This window comes from Alexandromys fortis, unplaced genomic scaffold (genome assembly GCF_014885135.2).
Source record: "Alexandromys fortis isolate MF-2015 unplaced genomic scaffold, M_Fortis_MF-2015_v1.1 scaffold_65, whole genome shotgun sequence".
Classification (NCBI taxonomy): Eukaryota; Metazoa; Chordata; class Mammalia; order Rodentia; family Cricetidae; genus Alexandromys; species Alexandromys fortis.
The window spans coordinates 6521976-6547323 of NW_026067986.1; the positions used below are offsets into that span (position 1 = coordinate 6521976).

Here is a 25348-nt window from a genome sequence, read left to right on the forward strand (position 1 = left end):
ATATTTTAACAAATACACATTTATTCCTAACCAATATTGTTCTTAGCACATATACACATATATGTTGCTGTAAACTATTTCTATCAGTTAGCTTGTATTTAAGTGTATGTCCAGTCATGATGACAATTAATGAATTTATTGATCTTCTTGTAGAATACAGTGTTATTTAACAAGAGTTGCCCCAAAGACTCACGGTTCATCTGCTGTCATGGCAATGTTAATGTCACACAGGTAGACATGTTGTATGGATACAGCCACTTTCCCATAAGTGTTGGTTGTATGAATTTTCATGCCTCTGGCCACTCTATGTAGTGTTTCTCAGCAACATTTCAAAGAGACTAGCAAGAAGAAGAAATGTTTTCTATTCATGAAACTAATCAACAAACACAAATTTATAGAGATGGTTTCTGATGTATATCTAGAATCCTGTGTGAGATTCCAATGTAGAACAGTAATAATATATCTAAGACTACAAATATTATATTGCCTAGCTTTAACATGAGAAATCCACAAGGAAGCATATTTTCAATGCAAACAAATAAGTAAAGAGAAGATGATGTCTACATTTAGGAATAGATAGGAACTCAATAGTCTTGAATCAAACCAGGAATTGGGTATTTCTGGAGTCTGTGTTCATAGATAGATAGATAGATAGATAGATAATAGATAGATGATTGATAGATAGATAATAGATAGATGATAGATAGATAGATAGATGATAGAATAGATAGATAGATAATAGATAGATGATAGATAGATAGATAGATAGATAGATAGATAGATAGATAGATAGATAATAGATAGATGGTTTATAGATAGATAATAGATAGATAGATAGATAGATAGATAGATAGATAGATAGATAGATAGATAGATAATAGATAAAACCCAACTTTAAGTAGTAGCAATGACTTGGAAGGGAGAGCAGGAGGAAGCAGAGTAAGAAACTCAACACAGGACTATTTTCCTGCCAATTCCTCTTAGTGGCTGTTCCATTGTAAGCACAGAGGCAAAGTTAAGCTTACTTCTACCCATTTAAGATGCAGCGATTTAGCTACAGACGGACTCCTCAGTATGTATGGTCTGGAGAAGCATCTCGTCACACAAAATGCTCCCTTTATCTCTTTTCATCTTTGTTTAAGAGCAATTTGCAAGCATACAAGTGTTAGTTATGTGTTTATTTGCCACGTATACTGTTTAATTTTCAAAATATGTTTACGGAAGTGTCTCCTTTTTTTTTCTCTTTCTTTATGTCAAAGTCTCTAAATTCAGCCTAATCAAAATTAAAACAGGGAGAATGGTCAAGTTTAGGATTTTTCCAAAGCTGTTTCATAACAGGAATTAAAAACTGTATCTTATTTTTTACATATTATGTCAATAGGAATTAGATTAAGTTGAGGGATTAAATATTAACATATTAAATACTACTAATTTTCACACCAATGATATTTTAGCTGTGAGATAATAAGCAAGCTAATGATGCAGTTTTGTGATCCCCACACTTGGTAGGTGAAGGCGGGAAGAGGGCCTGAAATTCGGGACACACCCCCCAAAAGAGCAAACTGTAAATCAGCCCTGGTTACAGAAGAAACAACCCCAACAATACCCGTTGTCTCATAAGTTTTTCGGGTGATTATGAACTGTCTTTTTTTTTTTTTCTTTCCAGATGCGGGATCGGGATCTGGAGATGGAGGTAGGAGTTGCTCTTTTTCTGTCTTTTTGGACATTTTGGTGAGTCACTGTGGATGCTTATTAATGCTACTTTCAAGCAGAACTCTAAAGAAACCTAAGTTTTGGATTTTTTAAGAAGGGAAAACTATATAAAAACTTGTCTTCCGAGTTTAGGTGCTATATATTCCATGCTTGTTTTTTGGTCTATTCATGAATCATGCCCATCTCAATTCATCTTCCTCCTTCATGTACTGGCTTAAGAGTGGATAAATTTGAAACACTTACAAACACTGCCAAAACCTCAAAAGGCAAAACTGTAGACGTGGTTAGCAAGAGAGAAGTTCATGGAGAAAATGTTCAAATATTTGGTTCTTAAATAACATAATATTGCCCTCAACCATTGAGTACTAACATTAACACATAAATAATTTCCTATTTCAAAATTTAAGTTTAAGTCAAGACGTATTAGTTCATAAAATTGAAAAAATAAAAGTTAAGTTAAAGATAACACAATTCTATCTTTTCTTCCAAGGTGAAATTACTATAAAAATAATTTTAATAAAATAAGATATATTTTTGTTTGTTTTGCTTTGCTTTGCTTTGCTTTGCTTTGCTTGAGACAGAGTCCACTGTGTAGTTCTGGCAGACTTGGAACTCTTTATGGAGACCAGTCTGACCTTGAACTCACAGAGATCCACCTGCCTCCGCATCCTGAGCACTGGAATTGAAGACATGTGTGTTGTATCCTATTGGGCCCAGCCAATTAAGATGGATGTTTTGATTACTTAACTTAAAGTATGAAAGAGAAAAGTAGAAACTTTACATCTTATATACTTGCAAGCAAAGATACTTTATTTTCAGTGTAAACGTTCCTCGTAAATACCGTAAAGGCTTTCCCAAATGTTTATAGAAACTAAATAAGTAAAAAACAAATCCCAAAATCATGAAAACTGATTTGAAATATAAGTATCACCTCAACAATTTATTAGGCTTTGTAAAAATAATTATGTCCTAACTCTTAGCAAATCTAGAATGTGTTAAAACAATAAAGTTGCACTTTGTGTTCAGGAAGATCGCTACACAATGCTGGAAGCTTTATCTAGTCTAGGAGATTTGAGTCTTAAAGAGAAAGGCTTAACAGTTCAAATGAGCTACCCCTGAAGAGCACAGAGTTGCTCATTGGCGTTCAACATTATTCCAGATGGGCTAAAACTAAGTAAAAGTTACGACTCAAAAACACAGACCATGTTTGACATTACACGGCCATGGACCGCCATTCATGCTTCAACAGACTTTCTTTACTCCCAAGAAATCAAGTTGCTCATCCTCCCTAGGTGATGAAATTAGTACTCTGAAGAGAGATTCCTGGAGGCTTTGAACAGGGGAACCTGGGAAACAAATTAAATCTTAATATAAAAGACAGGAAAAGGGCAGTGACTTTTGCAGATGCTCTGCCGTTGAAATACTAAGAACTCCATCCAATTTTAAGATCTTGCTTTAGTAGGAAGTTGTTTCTGTGCAGAGTTCTGTCCAGTTTCTAAACAGCTAACTGTGTTTGGAGACTGTTCTTACAGTCACTCTGTTGAGACTGAGCTGTTCCACTGTCCACCCAACAAGTCTTGTTCTTTGCTATCACGTTTATAAAGAAAACAGAAATGGTCCACGGAACATAGAATGCCTTCGCCACGCGGCTGAGTTTTCACCACACCCTGTCCCCACCCAACGTGTGTCTTGTCTTGGTTTTAAAATAATAACCTGGGCTATCTGTGCCAGTAACACTTCCTGGCTTTCATTTGTGGCTAAGAGCACAAGAAGGTGGAAGCAAAACCATACTCGTCCTTCTTTGTTCCTGTTAGAGTGAACCATTTTCGTCCTTGGGCTCTCCTGCCATCTGACTAAGGCTGTCTGCTTCTTACAGAAACTGTTTTGCTCTCAGCCTGACATTGGCTATATGGTTCCTAGGCAGTGACACACAGATTTGGGAAACACCTTTCTGTCCCCGGTTTGTGTGTTCTCTCCTCTCTCACCTGCTCTCTCTTCTTCGTGATTCCTTTCAACTAGAGCTTCCTTAAAACAAACAAACAAAAACATTATTGTTATTGCTGAGAGAGAGTCTTGCTTTGTAAGCAGTCTGGCCTAGACAGACTCACTAATCAGGCCAGAGTGGTCTTGAACTCGGAGCATTTCTTCTGCTTCTGCTCACCAAATCTGTAGTCTACATACAGGAACTACCATCCCTGACCCAATTGCTTTATAAATATACTTACTTTTAAGAAATAGGGCATATAACCCTTTGAACCAGTGGGTCTCAATTTTCTGAATGCTGTGACCCTTTAATACAGTTCCTCCTATTGTGGTGACCACCAACCATAAAATTATTTTCATTGTTGCTTCATATCTGTAATTTGGCTACTGTTTTGAATCATAATGTAAGTAGTTTTGGAGATGGAGGTTTGTTAAAGGAATAGAGACCCACGGGTTGAAAACCACTTCTTTGAATTCTGAGGTATAATCTTTGAAATAATAAATGTTCTGAAAAAATTAGCAATATGAATAAAAGTTTTAAATTAGAGACAAAACTGGGATGTTGGCCAGATTGCTTTTCCCCAGCTTGTATGTTATTATAGCCTATGGTACTAGCAGTTTTGAATTTTATTTAAACTGTTTATTCTAAGATGCCAAATAGCTTAGTAATTGCAATGACAAAGATGAACTCAAGTGCAGATCGTATAGCCCTGGAGTTGTCAAAACTGGGTTTGGCTTACTGATGCTCACATCCTTAGGATGGACTGTCTTTGTACTAAGGGATCCTCTAAAGACCTGGGGCTGAAACTTTCAGTCGACCCAGGGTCATCCTTGGGATGGACTGCAGGTGGTTGAACATGATGTGCCTGTTCTAACGTGAATTGTAGGAACTGGGTCATCTTTGCAAGGGCCGTGGAAGCTTGATAGCTGTGCTTCTCATGTCTTCTCTGACAAAAGTTCCTGTGAGTCTCAGGTGCAGAGCATTGATAGGATTAGTAAAAGAAGCAAATGCGCCTACGAACACTTGCCAGGAGTAGGGGCCATAATGAAATGGCTAGGCCCCCCAAGGCTAAACTCATTTAAAAAAAAAAGTATCAGTTTTACCTGTTTTAGATTGGCCGATGTTTTTTGCAATGGTTGAGTCTCATATTAGCAAAGAAATTAGAAACCATATTAGATGTGATTATATTAAGAATAATTTAACCTCTACTCATATGCACAGGGCATAACTGTTGTTTATCATGATTGAGGGAAATTTTTATCCTAAGTAAAATGGATGCAAAGGTTTTATAATGTTATTTGGATACATTTTATAGACTGTTTTAACTATTTTACTGTTCAGATCAAACTCTTGAAATTGTTCACTTTGTTACAAAAATGTGTTTACAGTGTCTCCAACATGAGCTTCACTTTGTGTCCCTCTATAAAGGTGTCTGCAGAGGAGCTAGGAATTGTTACCCCAAATGGTGCTGAGTGGTAGCCCACTTAAGGGTCTGTATCCTCATCTTATGGTGTCCAAGAAAACTTATGGGAAAAAAAACTTTGCATTGTTAGTTTTGAACATAAGATTTATAGAGTTCTGCGTCTGACCAAAACCTGTTTAAGAAGTCTTCAGCGTCAGTATTCCTTTTGAATTGATTTGCACTTGGAAAACATCCGTGACAAACCGTAAGTTCATGTTTTGTGTGCTAGGAGATAAAGCGTGGACCACACGCCCAAGAACTTGAGAAAGTGACTGAATACGATTAGCAATGTCGGTGCTTATATGTATGGGTATGGAGATTTAGTGTTGTAAATAAGAAAGTGGTGCGTAGGAGGCTTAATCACCTCCTATCTACCCACAGACTTCCTTAGGCAGCAAATACCAAGGAAGGGAAAGTATTAAAGCATCCTCCGCTCAAGATCTAGGACTGTGTGGGTGCTGGAAGGATCCTCTAGCCACCGCTTTTCTGCGGCTTTAAGCTATCTTAGAAACACGAGGCTTTGAATAGTTTAATTCATTCCCTTTTGGCTTTGAATAGTTTAATTCATTCCCTTTTACAGTAGTTTTGGATTGCTTACGTTCTCACCGAGTTCCTAAAGAGAAAAGGTCCAAAATGAAACCCATATCTTTGTTGTTGTTGTTGGTGGTTGGTTGGTTTGGGTTGGGTTTTTGGTTTTGTCTTTTTGAGACAGCATTTCTCATGTTGCTCTGGTGGTCCTGGGACTCACTCTGTAGAACAGGCTGTCCTGGAACTCATAGAGATCACCCTCTACCTGCCTCTGTTTCCTGAGTGCTGGGATTGAAGGTGTGCGCCACCACTGCCGGGCTGAAACCTATATTTTAACGGCTAAAATATTTGCAGATGCACTGTCCTGATGTACTTGAGGCAGTATCCATAATCAACTTTTTATGACATCTTCTCAGAGGTCTGAAGTATTTGTGGAATTAAATGTGCATGCTATAGATTCAACAGTATATTGCTATTTTGTAAGAACATAGCCAACATAAGCACTTTAGAGTTCTACATTTCTAGGAAATTCTCACTGTTCTGTTTCTTGAGAGGAAGTTTTCTTTATAGTCAAGCTGGCCCCAAACTTGTGATCCTCCCACCTCAGCCTCATTTTCTGATTTTACAGACACACATTACAACAGCCTCTAAGAGAACTTTTAAATGGATAAATGTTAGAGACGCGAGACGCACAGTAGCAAGTAGAATTCGTATCTGGTAATTGTAAACTTCACATGAATTTCAAAGTAATTAATATTATGATAACTTTAAAGCAGAAAGCCAATTTAGATTTTTGTTGTTACTCAGTGCAAAGTTCCCCTTTCCAGTTGCCTTCATATAATATTACTCAGGATTTCAGTAATTAAAATATTTACTTCGTACACAATTTGGCACAAGCAAGGAAGGATGATGACGCATCAATGAAACATAAATCTCAGTCATTACGGCTTAGGGGGCTGATACAAGCTGGTGCACCACCCTAAGAAGTTGAAAGCTCAAAAGTTGTGTTTAAACAGTCTTTTTCTACCTCAGGTAAATCGCTTGATTTGAAGTCTTGTGTTGCCTAGGCACTGGGGCAAGATTTCTGGCATCTGTGATGTCAATCATGACCGTTTATTATCCTCAGAGAGATTACATATTAATTCTCCTCTCTCCACACAATGGGAAAACTTATGATGCTGATTATAAAAGAGAATAATCCCCCGGAGAAATAAAGAATTAAATACACTGGAGATAAAAGAAATGAATATTCATTTTATAAAATGCTTTGATGTTAGAGGTTAGTAATTTTCTCTTCCATGTTGCTGTACTCCTCCCTGGCCTCAACAGCATTTTCGTGCCGTCTTCAGTTACGGTCACAGCCAAGTCTGGCAAACACAATCTACTCCACAGTGATTTTTCCCCCATTGGGTTCACATTGCAGCCAAAGTCTGACAGACAACAGGGGTGAGCAGCTCCAGCCAGAAGAGCCATTGGATAAAGAATCGAGCAATCACAAAAGACCTGAGGTCTTCCAAGGCACAAAGAGGGAAGCAAACAAGAACAGTCCTTTTTTTTCATCTCCCACACCCAAGAGCTGCTCTTCTGCCTAGTAATGGGCATGGAGCCATCTAAACCCCAATTGGAATCTTGACTTCCATGGCTCAGGATCCATCTTTCTTTTTCTTTATCTCAAAAACAAACAAGACGGATGTGGACTAAGGCAATAGGAGCAGAATTAGTGAGGGAGATGTCCTGGATGGCAACTCTGGGAAAAAATATAAAAAGCGTACAGAAAGAGAAGCAATGAGAGAGATGGAGAGGCAGGTGAAGGAGGGTGAAGCCTTGGCTACGAGAACAGCTGCAGAGTAGCTTGTTTTCACATATGAAAACCATTAGACAAATCAAAATGATTTCTTTTTAAAGAGAGCAGCGGTCATTTCTGAAGGTCTGCATTGCCTGGGAGGCAGGAGGCTTTTCCACATGATCCAGTTATGTTTATAAAAACTTCAGGGAAGGAACGCTGATAATCCTGTGCAGAATGGTAGATGTGATTTTGGATTCAGTAGCCAGAGATTTGCAGTTCTAGATTTTTAATTGGCTTGAATGATATCTATTAAATTCTTTTTTTTTTTTTTGTATTTTCAGTCTCCTTGGAGAGTCATTCATCTTATAGCTTAAACAGGCTCACACCACTTAAGGGAAGACAATCCTAACAAACAAGAGCCGAGAACTTTGAACCCTGTGAGGTTAGAAATGGAATCCCCGTTACCTTTGGTTCCAACTCCTATTTTCTCTGAGAGAGTAATTTCTATGAAGAGTTTCATAAGAATAACTTGAGTCACTCAATTAGTAGCTTTAGGTCTATGGCTTAAAAATGTTGATGTTAGCCAGGCGGTGGTGGCGCACGCCTTTAATCCCAGCACTCGGGAGGCAGAGGCAGGCAGATCTCTGTGAGTTGGAGGCCAGCCTGGTCTACAAGAGCTAGTTCCGGGACAGGCTCCAAAGTTGATGTTGGCCTAGGCATGAGAGTTCAAACTTGTAATCCTAGCACTCTGAGAAGCTGAAAAAGAGGATCAACTGGACTACACACACACACACACACACACACACACACACAGCAAGTTCTAAGTCAACTTGATCTACACAGCAAGACTCCATTTCAAAATAAAAAAACAATGACAATAATTATGACTTCAATAGAGTTCCTTTTGTTTAGCAAGAGAGTAGGCTCTGCTGGTAGAAGACAGCAGAAATCAAAGGACTGAAACAAAGGAATGGATAGGAAACACCCAGAGAAACTATGATTATGTGAGATGAAAGAAATAAAAAAAAATTCTCAAAAATAATTGGTCAGTAGAGGCAATAAGAGGCATATTGCCTCTACTGAAACTCAAAGGAAAACGTGGAAGGGATGTCAATATGAGCTAATCAATATTTTTACAAGAAAGCATTCCCATCAGGGCTATAAGCATTGCCATTTTCTAAGAGGCTGTGGGGTTTTTAGAAACAAAGGATTTAAAAATGGGTAGATAATTATCTTCCAGTTCTTGCAGAGGTCCAAATATGAGTTAGCTAAGTCTGTGAGCATGCTCATGTAATTACTTGTAAATGTTTTACGGTTTTAAAACTCGCCATTATAACACTTATTTAAACACAACAAGAACTTCCAAATGTGTAGTTGCAGGTAAAAAGGATGGCCGTCCTAATCATACCCCAGTTACAGTAACCATGGCAGCCAACCCAATTCTCAAACTTGAAGAAGGAAAGAAACCTATAGACTTCGGGGTTAGTCTACCTCTCAAAGCAGCTGCTTGCAATAACTACACCAGACCTCATTTTCTATGCTTACATAAATTATAAATTTTACCAAAACTCTTAGGAAATTTACTAACCAGCCTTTTATCCTCCCCCATTACTGCTTTTTTTTCCTCTTAAATCACACGCTCTTTTCAATCATAACACAACACGTGCGTTTATGTTGCTGTCTGTTACCCATGTTGTACTCACACTTCAAGGCTTGTGATTGGTATCCATTCTCTTCTGATCTTTCCCCCTTTGTTCACCATGTCAATCTTCTACAGTTGTTCTCTCTATGGTATTTGGTGGCCTTTACATTTTTAATGAAATACAAATTATGAAGGTGAGAATCACACAACAAGGCAGCAGTTTACTGTTGGAGGAGGGGCTGCTTGTTGGTTCCCTGCCACCCAGCTAGCTTAGCCGGGGAATAATCACACAGAAACCATATTATTTAAATCACCGCTTGGCCCGTTAGCTCTAGCTTCTTATTGACTAACTCTTACATTAATTTAACTCATTTCTTTTAATCTGTGTATCGCCACATGGCTGTGGCTTATTAGGTAAAGTTCCTAGTGTCTGTCTCCAGTGGCTCCAAGGCTTTTCTCTCTCACTCTGCCTTCTTCCTCCCAGCATTCAGTTCCATCTTCCCTGCCTACCTAAATTCTGTCCTGCTATAGCTCCAAAGCAGTTTCTTGATTGATTAATGGTAATGACAGCACACAGAGAGGAATCCCACACCAGTTCACAGCACAGCATCCGGACCTCAAGGTTCTGTGGACTGGAGCATGACCTTCTGCTTTCCAGCTAACTCGCTCTGAGCAAGTTACTTAGACCTGTCTCTGCAACTGCGATAGGCGGGTTTTTAGTGAGAGGTGCCGTGAGATTAACCTTTCTGTACATGAATCCTGCCTTAGAACAATAGCATTTATAAGAGTAAAGAAGTGGGATAGGGACAGAAAGGCTTTGAATTGATGCAGGAGATGAAAGTCAGAGGCAAGCCCAGCCTCGTTCCTGAGATGAGAGGCCTCTGCCAATTCTGCTCAGTAGGGATGATGCAAGTGAGCCGTGATACTCCGCTATTGATCACCTCTCACATGGGACTCAGCAAAGGTAGAGTAAGTTAAGGCAGTTGGTTTTCTTTGAGGACATATCTAGCAGAAGGGGGGACTCAGATGAGCTGTCTGAATATAGCACTCTCAGGGAGAAGGAAGGAAAGATGTGAGCAGTGTACCACAATACACATTACTAATCCGATGGAGAGAAAATAAAAAACAAAATTCCTATCCTTTTAGAACTTATTAAATGAGAAGAGACAAAAATATTGTAAGAAAATATATAAGGAAGAAAACAACAGCCTGTGAGTTCTACGTGGGGGTGGGGGACAGTGGTAATGGAAGTGAGGACATTGCTAGGTTTTGGGGGCATAATTAAGAGGACCAGGTGACACAAGATACTGGAGGAGGAGCCAAGTTTGTGGATAAGCAAAAGAAGGACATACAAAGACATTTAATGCCTAGAATGTTGCAGACCTACATGAGAAGTAGTTAATAGTGAAGGAGGTAGAGCAATGACCTCACGTATGGTTCTAAAGAAGTTCATCTCTACAGGAGTTGAGGGTCTAGAATGGGCTGATGATTGAAAAATGCAATTAGCTCCATCCTCCAGGCATGCGTCCAGCGTCGATGTTGGCAAGGAGATTGGAAGATGTGTGCAATTAAATGATAAATATAAGGTTGGGAGAGATGGCTCAGCAATTAAGAGTACTTGATGCTCTTGAAAAGGACCCAGAAGTCTGGTTACCAGGACGATATTGCTCCCAGCTCTCTGACACTGCCATTGCTGTCTGGCCTAGCTGGCTCTCATGTGCACATGCCCGCGCGCACACACACACACACACACACACACACACAAATAAACAATAGGTAACGTTCCTGTTGTCTGGCTGTGGTTGATTTTGACGAGGCTGTCTTCAGACCCTGGAGGACCCCTTCTGCTACTCTTCTGAGGAATATTGTCTTTAGTGACTAAAATTCTAGATTGTCCTGTCATCAAATATAATGTTCTTTTCTATTGGAAGTTTAATTGAAGATTCGAATTTCCAGATTTGGTAGTTTTCAGCAAGAATTAAGAAAATTCTCTTATTGCCAGATGCCATTTAAGCAAAGGCATGGACCAGCATGCTGCAATGCGTGCCCAATTTCATTGACTTGGTTTGAAATTTGGATCTGAAAATAGAGCTTTTTTTCAATATACTAGATGTACATACATATTGTACCATATGATTTCCAATGTGTACTTAACAGAGAACAATTCTATTCTCCCTGTCAAATTCCATACTGGTTATAGCTGAGGGAATCTAAAAGAAATCCAGGATTAAACAGAAAACAATATACTTAAATGATGTGAGCATGCTGTTTCAACAAGTGAAGCCTAAAGAATTCTTCCGGTGCTCCTCGGTTATTGGGCTGATTCTGAAAACATACAAGTAAAAACCCCAAACTTGTCATTGTGGATGAGCCACTGGCCTCTCTCAGAGAAGAATAAAAGAAAAATTAGCTGCGTATTCACATAATGTGGGTTCTATGTTCTGTAGTTCGATCATGTCAACCAGGTCCATTCCTGCCTGGCTAAATGATATCACTCGTAACGTAAACTTTTATTCCATTTTCCCATTGTATTTTTACTCTTTTACTTTAGAGCATGACTAATTGGGATGCTGTTTTATCCTTTTTTTCTCTTGGTGAAGGCAGCAGACAAAATATCTTGTCGGCAGTATCAGTTAGAAGAGTCAATCAATTCTATATCTACATGAAAGGGGGGTCTGTAGACTTAATTGGTTCTGGCTTTGTTGAGGAATTTTATGTGGTTGTGTGAAGAGTGAGAAAGAGTGAGCATCCTTCTAGACAGTGTCTGTCCTCGCCAAGGACTGTGACACACTGTTGCCTGGTTTCTACGCCAAACTAGTGTGGCTACTGGGATTAAAGGTGAGTGCCACCACTGCCTGGTCTGTAAGGCCAGTGATCCTCAGGCAAACTTTATTTATTAAAATACAGATGAAATATTGTTACAGAGAATGGTACAAATTAAACCAAACTCAGAAATAAATACAATATACCCAGGACCTAAACAGTGTCCAGGAATTCCCATGGGAACCTTGCAGAAACAGAATGTGGCTTCTTTGCAGCTTTATTTACTTATGTTCCATAATGTATATTTTTACTTGCTGTTTTTAAGTAGCACACAAAGGAATAGGTTTCAGAATGGTGGCTTCATTCCACTATATATATATATATATATATATATATGTGTGTGTGTGTGTGTGTGTGTGTGTGTGTGTGTGTGTATATATATATATATATGTATATATATATATTTCCATTTCCTTTATTTTGAAGTTCACGGGAGCCTCGGAGCCTCAAACTAAACCCAGAATGTGGTATCAGTGGTGTGTGGAGAAAAAATATAGAGATTATTCTAGGACTCGGGGTAGTTAGTTTGGAGGTAATTGAGATGATTTCACCCTATGCAGATACTTTCTTCCATAGCCAAATTACTTATTAAGGTACCAAATGGCTTTGGCCAAAAAAATAGCATCACTTCGAAATCCACTTGATGCTTTCATTTACTTTGGCACTAAATTGGTGGCAAGTGGGCTGCCTTCTGAGTTTCCAAAGAACTACGGTGATTACCTTACATGGATGTATTTTGGCAACCAAATAACACTACGTAGAAAAGGAGGCATTGGATGTTACTTATATCCAGACAGTCTCTCCATTTAATGAAATACAATGTAGCTTTCTGTGAGATTCTGCTTTAAGTCATGAAGTAGGCAAGGATATAAGCAGAGGGAGAACGGAGCCCCTACAGGATGCCAGTGAGATGCTAGTAGCGTAAGCCTAGTTATCATCATCAACCTGGAGGTAAAGACTCTCTCAATAGAGCCCGAGAAAACAGTGTGTGCCCCTAGGTAGGTGTTTGATGAATGTAAGGGACGGTGACTGTGGTGGCTGAACAGTGGTCAGGCAAAATTGCTGTAGTTAACCCATGTATGTGTAAATACAGAGGGTCTCTGCTCTGCACCCTGCAGGATGCTATAAGGCTCCCAGTGCAGATGGGCGGGCACACAGAGCAGGCACCGCTCCTTGATGCTCATCCAGGCTGCTGCTTTGCCCATTAACTCCAATCAAAGCACCCTCCCCGTCCATAGGCCTTTCTCCCTCTCTGTCTCTCTCCACGACATAAATCAGTGGAGGAAGGTTGAAAAGCTATGATCAATTATAAAAGATACATGTGAAGGATAAAAAAAAAGGAAAGTTCGGAGAAAGAATTACAACAATAGAGGACTTTCCAACACAAAATGCCACCAAAAGAAAGCAGTGTGCTCAATATTTTGTAGAAGAGTTCCAGTGTTCAAAAGGTCACTTGTAGGTGGTTTCAGAGGTGAGAACACTATGTTGGTTTTATATATTGTAACTCCTGATGTTTCTTTCTATATTGACAACACAATACTTACTTAATGCATTTCTCCATTTGATTGTTACTCTGCTTGCAACACCTAAGATTTTAAGAGCAGCAATGTGCTCTAAATATAGATTTGCATTCTGATTTTTCTAACACACACACACACACACACACACACACTTTGCCACCCATAAGAATAGCATTTGATATTGGCCAGTATATAGTTCTTTAGGAAGCGTAGGTTTTACTATTACCAGACAGAATGGGCAAAATCAATGATCTAGTGTGGGAAGTGAGTCTAGCTAAACAACTTCCCCTAACCAGGCAATTCAAAGTGTTTTCTGAGGACCATGAAAACCTCTGGGTGCGATTCTGCCAGAGGCTGTCTACGTAAGTGAGGGTGAAGGATGTTGATGTCGTAACTCCTTCTGAGAAGTCACATATAGGTGGCTAACTGCTTGCAGTTTGCCTGGAATATTTACGCTCTTAGCACCGAGAATCCTGCTGCAGGGGGGGAAACATGACGGATCATTTTATGTCTTACTCCTATACATAAGGCTGAGAAGTCTCACAGAAAGTATTTTGTGTTAACACTCTACTCCCCTGTGTATGTGTGTGTGTGCGTGTATATGTATTATGTGAGTGTGTGTTAAGAAGATGTTAACATGCTACTTTTAGCTTTAAAAAAAAACAACATTATTTTGATTCTATCCTTTTCCCTTCCCCAACACCTCTCAGATACTCCTTACCTCCCTACGCCTCCACCCAGCTTCATGTTCTCTCTCTCTGTGGCTCAAAATAGTCAAAGTCAAAAACAAACAAAGAAACAGAGAAAAACAAAATGAATTCTTTTTCAAAAGATGGTCAGGGAATTTATTTGCAAACTTTTTCTCCTGGACAACCAGGAATACCTCCGTGAAAGGGAGAGAAAGCAAACTGTTTTCCCCTGAGGTGTTTCCCTGGGAAGCAGTACCAAGAAGACTTGAGGTAGTTTGGGATTCTGAATGGGCTCTTTTGAATGTTTTAGACACTATATGAGAACAAAAGAAATGCAGATATTGGCAGCTCTCATGTTTGACAATTCTACTGAGAATAAATGGTAGAAAACACTCTGTAGTCCAAGGACCATGGGGAAGAGGAGCAGCCAGGGGCTAACTTCACACTAATCTATGCTCCGCATATGTACTTGGAGATATTTTTCTTTCCCCTAACTAGTTTTCCAATAGATTTCTTTTCTAGCTGAAAATTATATTTTCATACAGTATTTCTCATTATGATTTCCCCTCCTCCAACTCCACCCAGATCTTCTCCACATCCAACCCCATGCCTTCTTTTTCTCTCTCTCTCTCTTTGGAAAACAAAGAAACAAATACAAAAACAAGAAACCAGAATAAGAAAGAAAGTGAAAACGTGAGAACATAAAAAATACACACAAAAAAAAACCCCATGAAATTGCAAACCATAATATACAAGCAAAAGTATATTATGGCAAAAAAAAAAAAAAGTATGGGGGAAAAAACCCAAAACAAAAACAAACAAACCAAAAAAAAAAAAAAAAAAACTCAAACAAGGCAAATGATGTAAGAGTTCCCACAAATACCACTGAATTCATTTCACATTTGTTGTCTATCTATCTACTGCTGGGCATAATGTGGCTAAGATGCCCTGTGAGACTCCATTGAAGAAAACTAATTTTTTCTTTTGCAAGCAAGTATCAATTGGAGATAGCTTCTTGGTAAGGGATGAGAGCAAGTGTCCACATCCCTTTCAGAGCACTGGTAGGCAATGTGGCTTGAACCTGTGCATTCTGTCTCTGTGAGTTCAGATGTTTAAGCTTGGCGTGACAGTAGAGGCCTGAAATCCCAGCATTCTGGAAAATGAGACTGGAGGGCCTCACTTCTGAGAGCAATGCAGATATACAGACTCTATTTGAATAAACAATAAATAAAGGGGGTTAGTGATCTACGGTGCACACTTTGGAAGACACTCTCCCCATCCCAACCACTTGTTTTCTGGTTGCTGTGTGCCGAGTAGAGCCCTCCCTGCCACACCAGGTTGCAAAGCATGAGACGTGAAAAAGCAACTCTGGCTCCTTAGAGTGCCAACTAATCTTAAGACTAGAGGTATTTAAGTGACGACCTTGGAATTTAATTTCTACACAGAAATATTTTCGCAAGGGACGTAATTCTTTCTCGAGATCTTTACAAATATTGAGTGGTCTTTGTTAGATTTGTGGAGCAATTCTCTTCTGATGGTTTTGTAGATATAAGATCAGAAAGGCAAGGGGAAAGTAATATGAGCAGGTAGGAGGCGCTGAGTCGGAGACAAAGATTTTACATCATTGCAAAAATTCATATCCAGAGCCATGAAGTTGCAAGCAACCTATTAGTAATGTTTATTTTTAACTTTCTAGCCAGCAATCAAAAACTCCTCCTGACTAACCACACTAAAAACACTCCCCATTGCATCGTTAAAAAGGAGGCCAGCGTCTTCACTAACAAAGCAGTTACAGTGAGACCCATGACAGGTGGAACCAAAGGACTGAACAACAGAACATATGGAAGAGTTTCTGCTATGTTCCCAGTGTTCAAAATGGATTTGTTTATAACAGAACTTACTTTTACCTGTCTGTGTGTCTGTCTGTCTATCTATCTATCTATCTATCTATCTATCTATCTATCTATCCATCCATCCATCCATCCATCTATCTATCTATCTATCTATCTATCTATCTATCTATCTATCTATCATCTGTCTATCATCTATCTATCATCTACCTGTCTATCTATCTATCTGTACGTCTGTCTGTCTCTCTATTTGTCTATCATGTGCATGCATGTGTGTGCCATTGCACATGAGGTAGCCTGAGGTCAATGTTAAGCATCGTCTTCAATTGTCCCCTATTTCAATTCTTCAGCCAGTCTCTCATTGAACTTGGAGCCTACCAATTCAGCTAGAGTGCCCTGTGCACAGAGCCCCAGAAGTCCTCCTGTCGCTGCCTCTCTAGACCTGGGTCCTTGAGATTGAGCTCAGAGACCCATTCCCTTAGCAACCGAACCATATCTCCCTGTCCAAGACCCTCCATCCAAACTTGAATATATCTTCCTGATATTTTCTGAGTAGTGTTTATCTCTACATATCTCAGAATTAAAAAGGGATCTATCCAACAGATCTTAGCATATGGAATGTATAGATAATGATGACAAAATGTCTTTTGACAAAACATTCAATTATATGTCCCTCTGGGACAATAACCTACAGAAGAAAAATACAATGGTTGCTTAATACTTCCTGAAGTTATTGCAATGGCAAAACAAACAAATAAACAAATAAATGGAGAAAAACTCCAAGTAGTATTAGGCATGTTTCCTTCAGATGGAGCAAATAAAAACACTGGAAAAAAAACACTGAGAGCCTACCATGGTCTGATTGTTCATAGTCATGGATTAAGTCATTGCCATAACTCCAGGGAACGTACATCATCTCCATTGTCAATTGTGGGGGGAAAAAGGAGAACAAATATTACTTGTCCAATCATGTATGTTAGGGGCAAAGCTAGCAAGTATTCACCCAGCCTCCTTGGGCTCCAGAACTTCCCAGCTCTTCATTGATACGTGTGTAAATTTTCATAAGTTTAACACTGGGGACTTAAAATAAGAGGCTTTAATCTTTCATATTTCATATTAAGCTGTGCTAATGTGATTGAAAGTAAGTTATTACTGCTAGGCATAAGATTTCTATAAATCATCAAATTTGTATGATATAACTTGGGTGCAAGACTCCATGGGAGTGTGTGCGTGCATATACACAGACACACACGTCTCTGGTAGTGTTGATTTGTATAATACTCATTATTCTATTATTCTTTATACTTCCTTTGTATTGGTACCATTGGCTGTGTCATATTTCTTGTCACCCAAGTTGAAGAGACAAACGATAAGTCGGAATACTTCAGAGAGTAATAATTGCTTCTCAGATAGTACAGCAGGTACTAGAAGACAAAGCCTCTGTCACGAGAAAGGAATGAAATCTCTAATTCATTATGAGAAGGCAACAAGGCAGGTAAAGGTACAGAGACAGGATGCTCAGGACAAAAGCCAGATCTCTAGTAGCTATGTGTAGTCATGCTAGCTTAATGCCCCATCTCCTGGAGCCTGGGGCATTTGAGGACTTAGTTCCTAGCTGGTGGTGCTGGATGGGGAGACTGAAGAGGTGTGTCCTTGTTGGAAGAGGGGAGTCGCTGGAAGAGGTCTTTGAGAGTTTCTGTTTTGTTTTTCTATCTATCTTTTACATCACATATCTTGATCACATTCATTCTGTCCCCTTCACATTCACCCTCCATCCCTCTGCCTCTCCCCGAAACAAAACAAAATTTAAGAGGAAAAAAATATAGAAAAGGAAAAAAAATTAAAAATCTCGTCATGGCAGATGCAGTACGTCACACTGTAGATCCCTTTGTCCATAATACAAGACTTAAACTCATTAGGATAGGATAATTATTAAAACATTTATCACACATTTCCTACTTGATACTGTTTATGCTGGTTGTAATTCTAATTTTTATACCTGATATTTGTTATTATTGTATATAACTTTGTATTAGGCTTAGAACTTTCTTATTTAAACAAAAGGGGAGGTGCTGTAGGAATTCCTATCGCTGGTAGCCTTTAAGTTACCCGCCCACTTGGGCGTGGCCTCTTATACTATATATGCCGATGCCAAGTGTGCACCAGGCCTCTCTTCAGGCTGCTGGATTCGGTTGCTGTTCTCCATTCCAGTGGAGGACTGTGATCTGTGAGTTTACCCCTAAATATATAACCTTTTATTATACTCAATTCTGAGCCAGTGTGGAATTCTTTTTTAGCGTCCTGCTTCATCTGGTGCCCACTTTACTTACAAATGTTCATTGCAGAGCCATTGGTCTAGTTCAAGTCTACTGCACCATCGATGCTGGGTCCTCTCCGCGTCTCTTCCTAGGTATCCTGTTCTTGCCCTGTGTTGTGCAAACCCTGCAGCTTTGAGTCTGTGGGTCAGGTCCCTTCAAGTGCTCCAGCAGGTCAGAGATGGGATGGATGTTGGGATGAGTCAAGTCATAACCCTGGATCTGGGCCTGGGCAGCTGCAGTGTTGGACTTTGAGAGTTTACAGGCCAGTGCCCGTTTGGGTCTGCTTTCTGTTTTTCTTGCTTGCCTTTCAAGATGTAAGTAAGCTCTTGGCTCCAAGCTCCAGCTTCCATGTTGTCGCTCTGTTCTCAGGAACTTTTCCTTCTGGAAGTATAAGTCCAAATAAACCCCCTTCTGAACATTGACTTGGTCACAGTGTCTTATTGTGGTAACAGAAAAATAAGACAATACACGAGACACCAGTGAAACACAGAGATAGGCGAATACAATACCTGCGCAGCAATCGAGCAAAAAAATATTCAGCCGAGCAGAGACATTGTGAGAAATTTATGCTTTGATCAGGGTCATAGAAAAAGTTTGAAGGGCAGTCTCTTTTCTATGTGTAAAGGATTGTTCCAGCCTCCACGTGAAGAGTGAATTGTATTTGAGACAATAGAAACAAGACACCCGTGTAAAGATGATCACAGCGGAACAGGGCAGGGTGACCCTGGCCAATAGGAGAACTGGCTAAAGGGTTGATGAGGAAGTAACAGAGAAACGACTCTCTATTCATTTAGATGAAAGTATGTGGGTGAACAAGTGTTATGAAGTAATTTATGGAGTAATGAAGTATATGGGTGGCAGGGAAGTAGAAGCAGAAGAATCAAGTTCAAGGCATCATTTATGACTGAGTAGTGAATTCAGGCCAGCCTGGATACATGAGTCTTTGTCTAGAAAAAAAAGGAAAAAAAGACAAGAAGGAAGGAAGGAAAAAAGGAAGGAAGGAAGGAAGGAAGGAAGGAAGGAAGGAAGGAAGGAAGGAAGGATGGAAGATAAAAATATAGTATTTGGAAAAGTGTAGGAAGAAAGATAATAATCTCATCTCATTTTGCATACCCCAAATCCTCCGCACGCGCCCAACACAAACCAACAGGCAGGTTTCGTTTTAAAACACAAACATGCTTCATAAAGAGCATCCTTTAAGAACCACAGCCACGTGCTCAGCCCATTTTATCCACTGAAGGCAATTTTCTCAGGCTTCAGAGGCAGGCAGATTGACGTGCTTGGGAGTTTTCAGTTGGTTGCTTTTCAATAAAGCCTGTGTATACTGATGTTTTTTTTGTTTTCTCAATCCCTGCTTGAAATTTATACAATTTAAGTAGCATCCACCGGTACGGCAGTAAAAGGTAAAATACAGACGCGGAGAGCTCAATAATTTGGCTTTTAAATGGCTTTGTGTATTTATATTCTATGTAGGCTATGTAACAGATTGGGATAACAGAATCAGTTATCATCAAATCGCAGCCTCACAAATATAGCAGATACCACGAAACAGCTTCCTTCTGCCGATGGAGAACGGGAGCACCGTCTCCTTCCCGGCATTTTCTCCGCGACAGAACACCGGCCTCAACACCTTCGCCGCCTTTCTCCCGTGCTGTTCCTGTGACTCTCCCCACAGTAACACTTTCCCTATATTTGTCATTGATTCTTGCACATTGGATTTTCTGCTCCGCACATGACTAATTTGAGCGTCTCGAAACATAAAACGTATGGCTTTCACCTTCAGTGCCCCAGTTCACACAACAATAGAGAAGTCATTTCCCAGTGCAGGAAACCCCAAGGCCCCCAGACGTTGTTCAGCCTCCGTAATGCTACATAATTTATTTTATTTCTCCAAAGCCTGCAGGGTTTCTCATGAGCTGTTAAGGGAGGAGACCCATTGTCAGGGTGCAGGCACCACTTCAATTACACTCTGATGCTTGCTCTGTCTGAATGTGAATGCGAACACGGCAGCCCTGAGTGTGACAGTTGTTTATTTCACTCCTGACGGTCTAATCTTGGGTGGGGCTTACCGGTTGTCTCAAATATTTATAAACATGCCTTTCGCTTACTATCATGGAGGTTGCTTTAAAGTGAGAAGATTGTTTTTATGTTTTATTTGCATCTTTTGTGTGGCTTTTCACAAACTCCCTTAGCTTTTCTCTCTCTTGGATTCTGAATTGCAATTCTTTTTCATCCATCTGTTCCCAGAAGCTAGACCCTTCGATTCCTGAGTGGGAACACTGTTCCACCAGTAGGGGGAGCTCATACCATGCCTATTTTCTGGGTTGCCTTGAACCTAAGTTTGTGGCTTTGTATACTTAAGGGTGGAGCCGTATTTTTCTTACTTTTAAGCCAACAGTCAGGAGGGTTTGGAATGAAAGGTATTCCTTCTGGTTGAAAAATTATAATATTTTGAAGCTGTAGATCTCAAGGCATGAACCGTTTAAGTCTTTAGCTGATGAATCACTTTACTGTGGCTGAAGTTTTCAGAGAGACGAAATGTGGGCGCTTAAAGTATATGAAAAGATTTCTCCCCTTGGATGTGTCATCAAATAGCTTCCCTGAACGAAGAGTGGCCGCAGGACTCAGTCCGAAAGGCTTTTGTGTTGATGACTATAGGCAAGGCAGGTGCTGACATACAGCTATGCACATAAAGCGAGCTTGGCTTTTCCAGAAATACCTTTGGGGTGACTTATTCTTGGGGCTATTTGTATTCTTTACAAAATAGAGAACGAAAGGCACACTGATCTCGGTTAGCTCTGGCTCACCCAAAGCAGTCGGGACTCAGAGCAGAGGGTCGTTCTGCAAACTTTTCTTCTTCCAGGTTGATATTTATGACTCTCCTTTAAAACGCTGAAATTTTCCAAGCACCAGCTGCAATGGCAGCATCTTGAGAAAGTGGTGAGCACCAAGCTCCTCTTCATCCTGACTCTTCTCTTTGTTCCTTTTGCCCACTTGTGAGCATCCATCTAATACGAAACACAAGGCTGCCCAAGGCTCTGCTCTACCCCACAGCAAACTCATAATCTAGGGAGTCCGCTACTCAGTGGACTGGGAGAAAGACAGCTAGCTCCTGCGTGTGTTTTCTCATCAGCATCAAAGAACACACTTGTCTCCAGACTGGCCCACATACTTGACTTTCAAATCATCGCTGAGTCAAGACAGCTGACAATTGCTTACATTACGGCTAACAAATGCGCAAGTCTGAACTGGAAAGTGTGTGATGCCTGCCTCTGGATGGACATTAATTATGAAATCACTCATGTCGCAGACTCTTCATCTAAATTACTGTGCTGCTTCATAGGTCACCTGTTGTTGGAGCCCTGGCGTGGAAGGAGAAGGGATGATGGGGAGGAGAACAAGAGGGAAGGTGGAAAAGGGTACCAAATGATGGTGAAAGGTTCTCAGGCAAATACAGCTTCGTCAGGGTGAATGCCACGATTGTCTCGCAATTTCCTAGCAATAAAATAGCTGTCCTGTGGTTGGTGAGCCTTCAGCATGACAGAGTGATGACCCTTAGACTGGATTCTCGGATTTTAATAGCTTTGTAGTTCCCACCAGGAGAAGCTCTTTTCTCTTGGCTTTCTTCAACATAAACTTTCTCCTCTGCCAGTGATCCTCCTGCCTGCTGCTCCCTCCTTGGTGTCTGATTGCTGTGACATCATCCCTGCTACAATGTCTCTTTCTGTATCACACATTTATTTCCTTGTGTGTCTTCTTTGAGTGTTTCTGTGCACAGGGTTACCTAACATGAACATAAATAACAGGGCAGTATACAGAGTCTATGAAATCACAGTGTACTTGACTTCAACATCCGATTCCCCAGCCTTGTGCAGGGCTCACATCTAGCTCCCTACACATGATTTGGCATTTGTAACAGAACGTATTTATTTATTTTTTTTTTGAAGAGAGTCTTATTCACTGTATGTGTTTGGGTTCCATAAGAACGTAGATCTGTCTTTTAAGTTGGGTGTCCAGGCATTTCCCTCACTTTCCATTCCCCTACAGCTGGTCTTGTGGCTATGGCTCTGTGGTTCTGCAGGCTAAGTAGGTGCCCTTCTGTTCCTTCTGTTAATAGGTAAGTTCAACATCCTTTAGTCTTGCCTTGTACCAGAAGTCAGGCTGTCTGAATGGCTTTAATGGCTTTGTCAATAATTCTTACAAGATGAGGTATCTCAAGCCTGTATCACTAGAGTAGAAATTATAATAAAGATAGCACAAGCTAATACTTAAGAAAGTGAACAGCATTTGGACCAAACAAAATGGTGTTGCAAACCCTTAATCATGTTTGTCCAGCAGCTCCTGTCTTAGCCTCAGCTGTGAATGGATGCTAAGCTCTCTGAAACCGCCAGTTCTCAGACACATACACTTGTTTGATCTCGGAAGTGTAAGGATCACAGTGTCTTAACAAGCAGTTCAAACACAGGGGCTCGATTTGACCTGGGTGTGGTGTCTCAGAACTGTAGCCTAGCACAGTTTCCCAAATGCTGAGTCGCAGTGTGACTGGAGCATGGCAAGCTTGAGACCAACCTCACCCAGATAGTAAGAACCTGCCTCACAGTAAATATAATAATATTATAATATATAGAATTATATATATTTATATAATAACACGTAAACAAAAACATCTTCTTCTAGGGAGTCATATTACAACAGAGGGGGCTTTCTGAATGCTGAACTGTTGGCAGCCATGAAACCTGTGCACTGTGGAGAGGGCAATGCAAATTTAGCAATTCTTATCGGCCCGATTGCAGGCCATTAAGCCTGCTTTCTAAACAGCCAAACTTCAAGTCCTTGGTTCTGACTTATATATCTCCCCCAAAATAATTTAGCTCATGATTTTCGTTCATGAATTCTGCAGTTGGTGTGCCAAGCCTTTGTTCAAGTTCTGGGAATGCAGAAGGGAAGAAAGCTAAGAATTCTGACGGCATGTTAGGAGAATTTCGTGGAGCAGGGCAATGAGGTAAAGACATTGGAAGAGCGACAAAGACCATTAAATTATTTACTTTCTTTTCTCCAAATAGATGCAAAGATTTTTAGTACAGAGCACTTAGGAGAGGCCGTTGCTCAAAGGGACTCCTATGACAGCTCTCTGCGTTACCGGATTTTATGGAATGGGAGGGTCCATGTAGGGGATGAGCCATACAGTAGCATTAAAATGGATGTGAAAATGTTAAAGATCAAGTATTATACTTTTCATATAGGTGTCACAAGCATCAAAAAACTAGCCCATGTAGTTCCCAGAATCATGGCTTCATCGTAAAGATGAGTCAGGTTGAACTAAAGGAGCTACACTTTAATGAACCATTCTGGACCTAGTTGTTCATCCATGCTTCTAAGCAGACAGCCTGGGGAACGGGAGACAATGTTTCTAATGAAAAACTGGCCCCTGTCACTGTCCTTCTGTCCTGATTTTCTTCTCAACATCCTGCACACACTATTTTCCTACACTTTTTTTTAAAATTTAATTTTATTTAATTTTTTTTTTCCTTTTACAACGAGTCCCATTTCCCCCTTCCCTTCCCCAGCTCCCTGACCTCTCTTTATTGTCTCCCCATCCAATCCTCAGAGGGGGCAAAGTCTCCTTTGGGGGATCAACAAAGTCTGGCATACCGCGTTGCAGCAGGACCAGATCTTATACCCACTCTTGCCTTGGGCTTTCCCTTAACTACAAACTGAAGACTCAGCACATTTTCCATTCTTCTGGGCGGAATCCCCATGTGGCATTTGTTAACAAATGAGCATCTCCAAATGAGCATCCTGTATCTACAGTTCCCAGCACAGTGGCGACAGAAGCCAGCATGTAAAATAACGAGGATGACTATGCTCTTTGGGGAAGACGAAAACACGCATGCGTGGACTCTTCAGCCCCAAAGAGAAATACAAGTGAACTCTCTATTCCCTAAGCGAGGCACGCCTACTGGGAAGAACAGTCAAGCACAGGCTTGCAGCCAGTGGGAAGAACTTCCCAAAGGAGGTGGAGCAGGAGGAAACCTTAAACGGCCATTTTCGTTTTGAATAATTAGACAGATTTTAGCATTTGTGAATCTTCTACCCTTTAAAACCCACAAGGCAAAAATTTCTTAATGAGAAATGAATAATGCATCATTATTTTTTTTTTTACTTCTCATTTCAACAGGTCACTTTATGAATAGTTTTGCTTAATTTTGTATGGCAAAGAAAATATTTCCATGCTGAAGCATTGGTATTGAATTTCTTTTGAGTTTGGTCTTGAGTTCTAGAAGTAATAAAATATCAAGATATAAATGTTAGCACCAGTGAAAGATGGTAGAGACAAAATGGAAAGGAAATGCTAATTTCCAGTTCTGTTATTTAACCATGGTTAACTGTTATGGTTTGCGATATTCTTATGCAAATGCTTTAAAGGAGATTTGAATATATTATTTTCTGCTGAGCAGCATGTAATACTACTTTTAAATTACATTACTAAATAACTAGGAAGGCTGGGAATGTGGCTTAGTTGCTGGCTCTGGGGATGCCCAGCATCTTTTGGAACCCAGGTGGCAGTGTATACCTTTCTCAACCTGGTTCTTTAAGAGGTGGAAGCAGAAGGCTCAGAAGTACAGAGTCATCCTATGCTGTGATGGCGGCTTTTACATTTAAATTTGCAATCACCCAAGAGGAGTGAGGTCTGTCGAGATTAAGCTGTCCTGCGGGCATGTCTGTGGAAGACTGTTTAAATTATGTCAGCTAACGTAGAGAGACACAGCCTGTTGTGGGCAGCACTATCCCCTAGGCAGAGGGCCCTGAACTCTGTAGTTAGAAAGCCCAGGGCAGTAAAGGAAGCAAACTGCAGCCACAGGTGCCTTGCTTTCTCCTTGTTCTTTCCTGGGAATGTGATCTGACGCGTTCTTCAAATTCTTGCCTTGACGTCTCCTCAGCAGTGATAAACTGCAGCTGCGAACTGTAAACCAGATCAGCCCTTCCTCCTCTGAGTTACGTTTTCGCCAAGGTGTTTAATCACAGTAACAGA

At 40.3% G+C, this 25348-nt stretch overlaps 1 protein-coding gene across 1 annotated transcript in view; it reads left to right on the forward strand.

Annotated features, from left to right (window-relative positions):
• Tmeff2 (transmembrane protein with EGF like and two follistatin like domains 2) overlaps nucleotides 1–25348 on the forward strand; it is a 233771-nt gene that overhangs the window by 14863 nt on the left and 193560 nt on the right. Inside the window, exon 4 of the mRNA XM_050159397.1 lies at nucleotides 1667–1693. Coding sequence (XP_050015354.1) covers nucleotides 1667–1693 — 27 coding nt within the window. The remainder of the gene's footprint in view (nucleotides 1–1666; nucleotides 1694–25348) is intronic.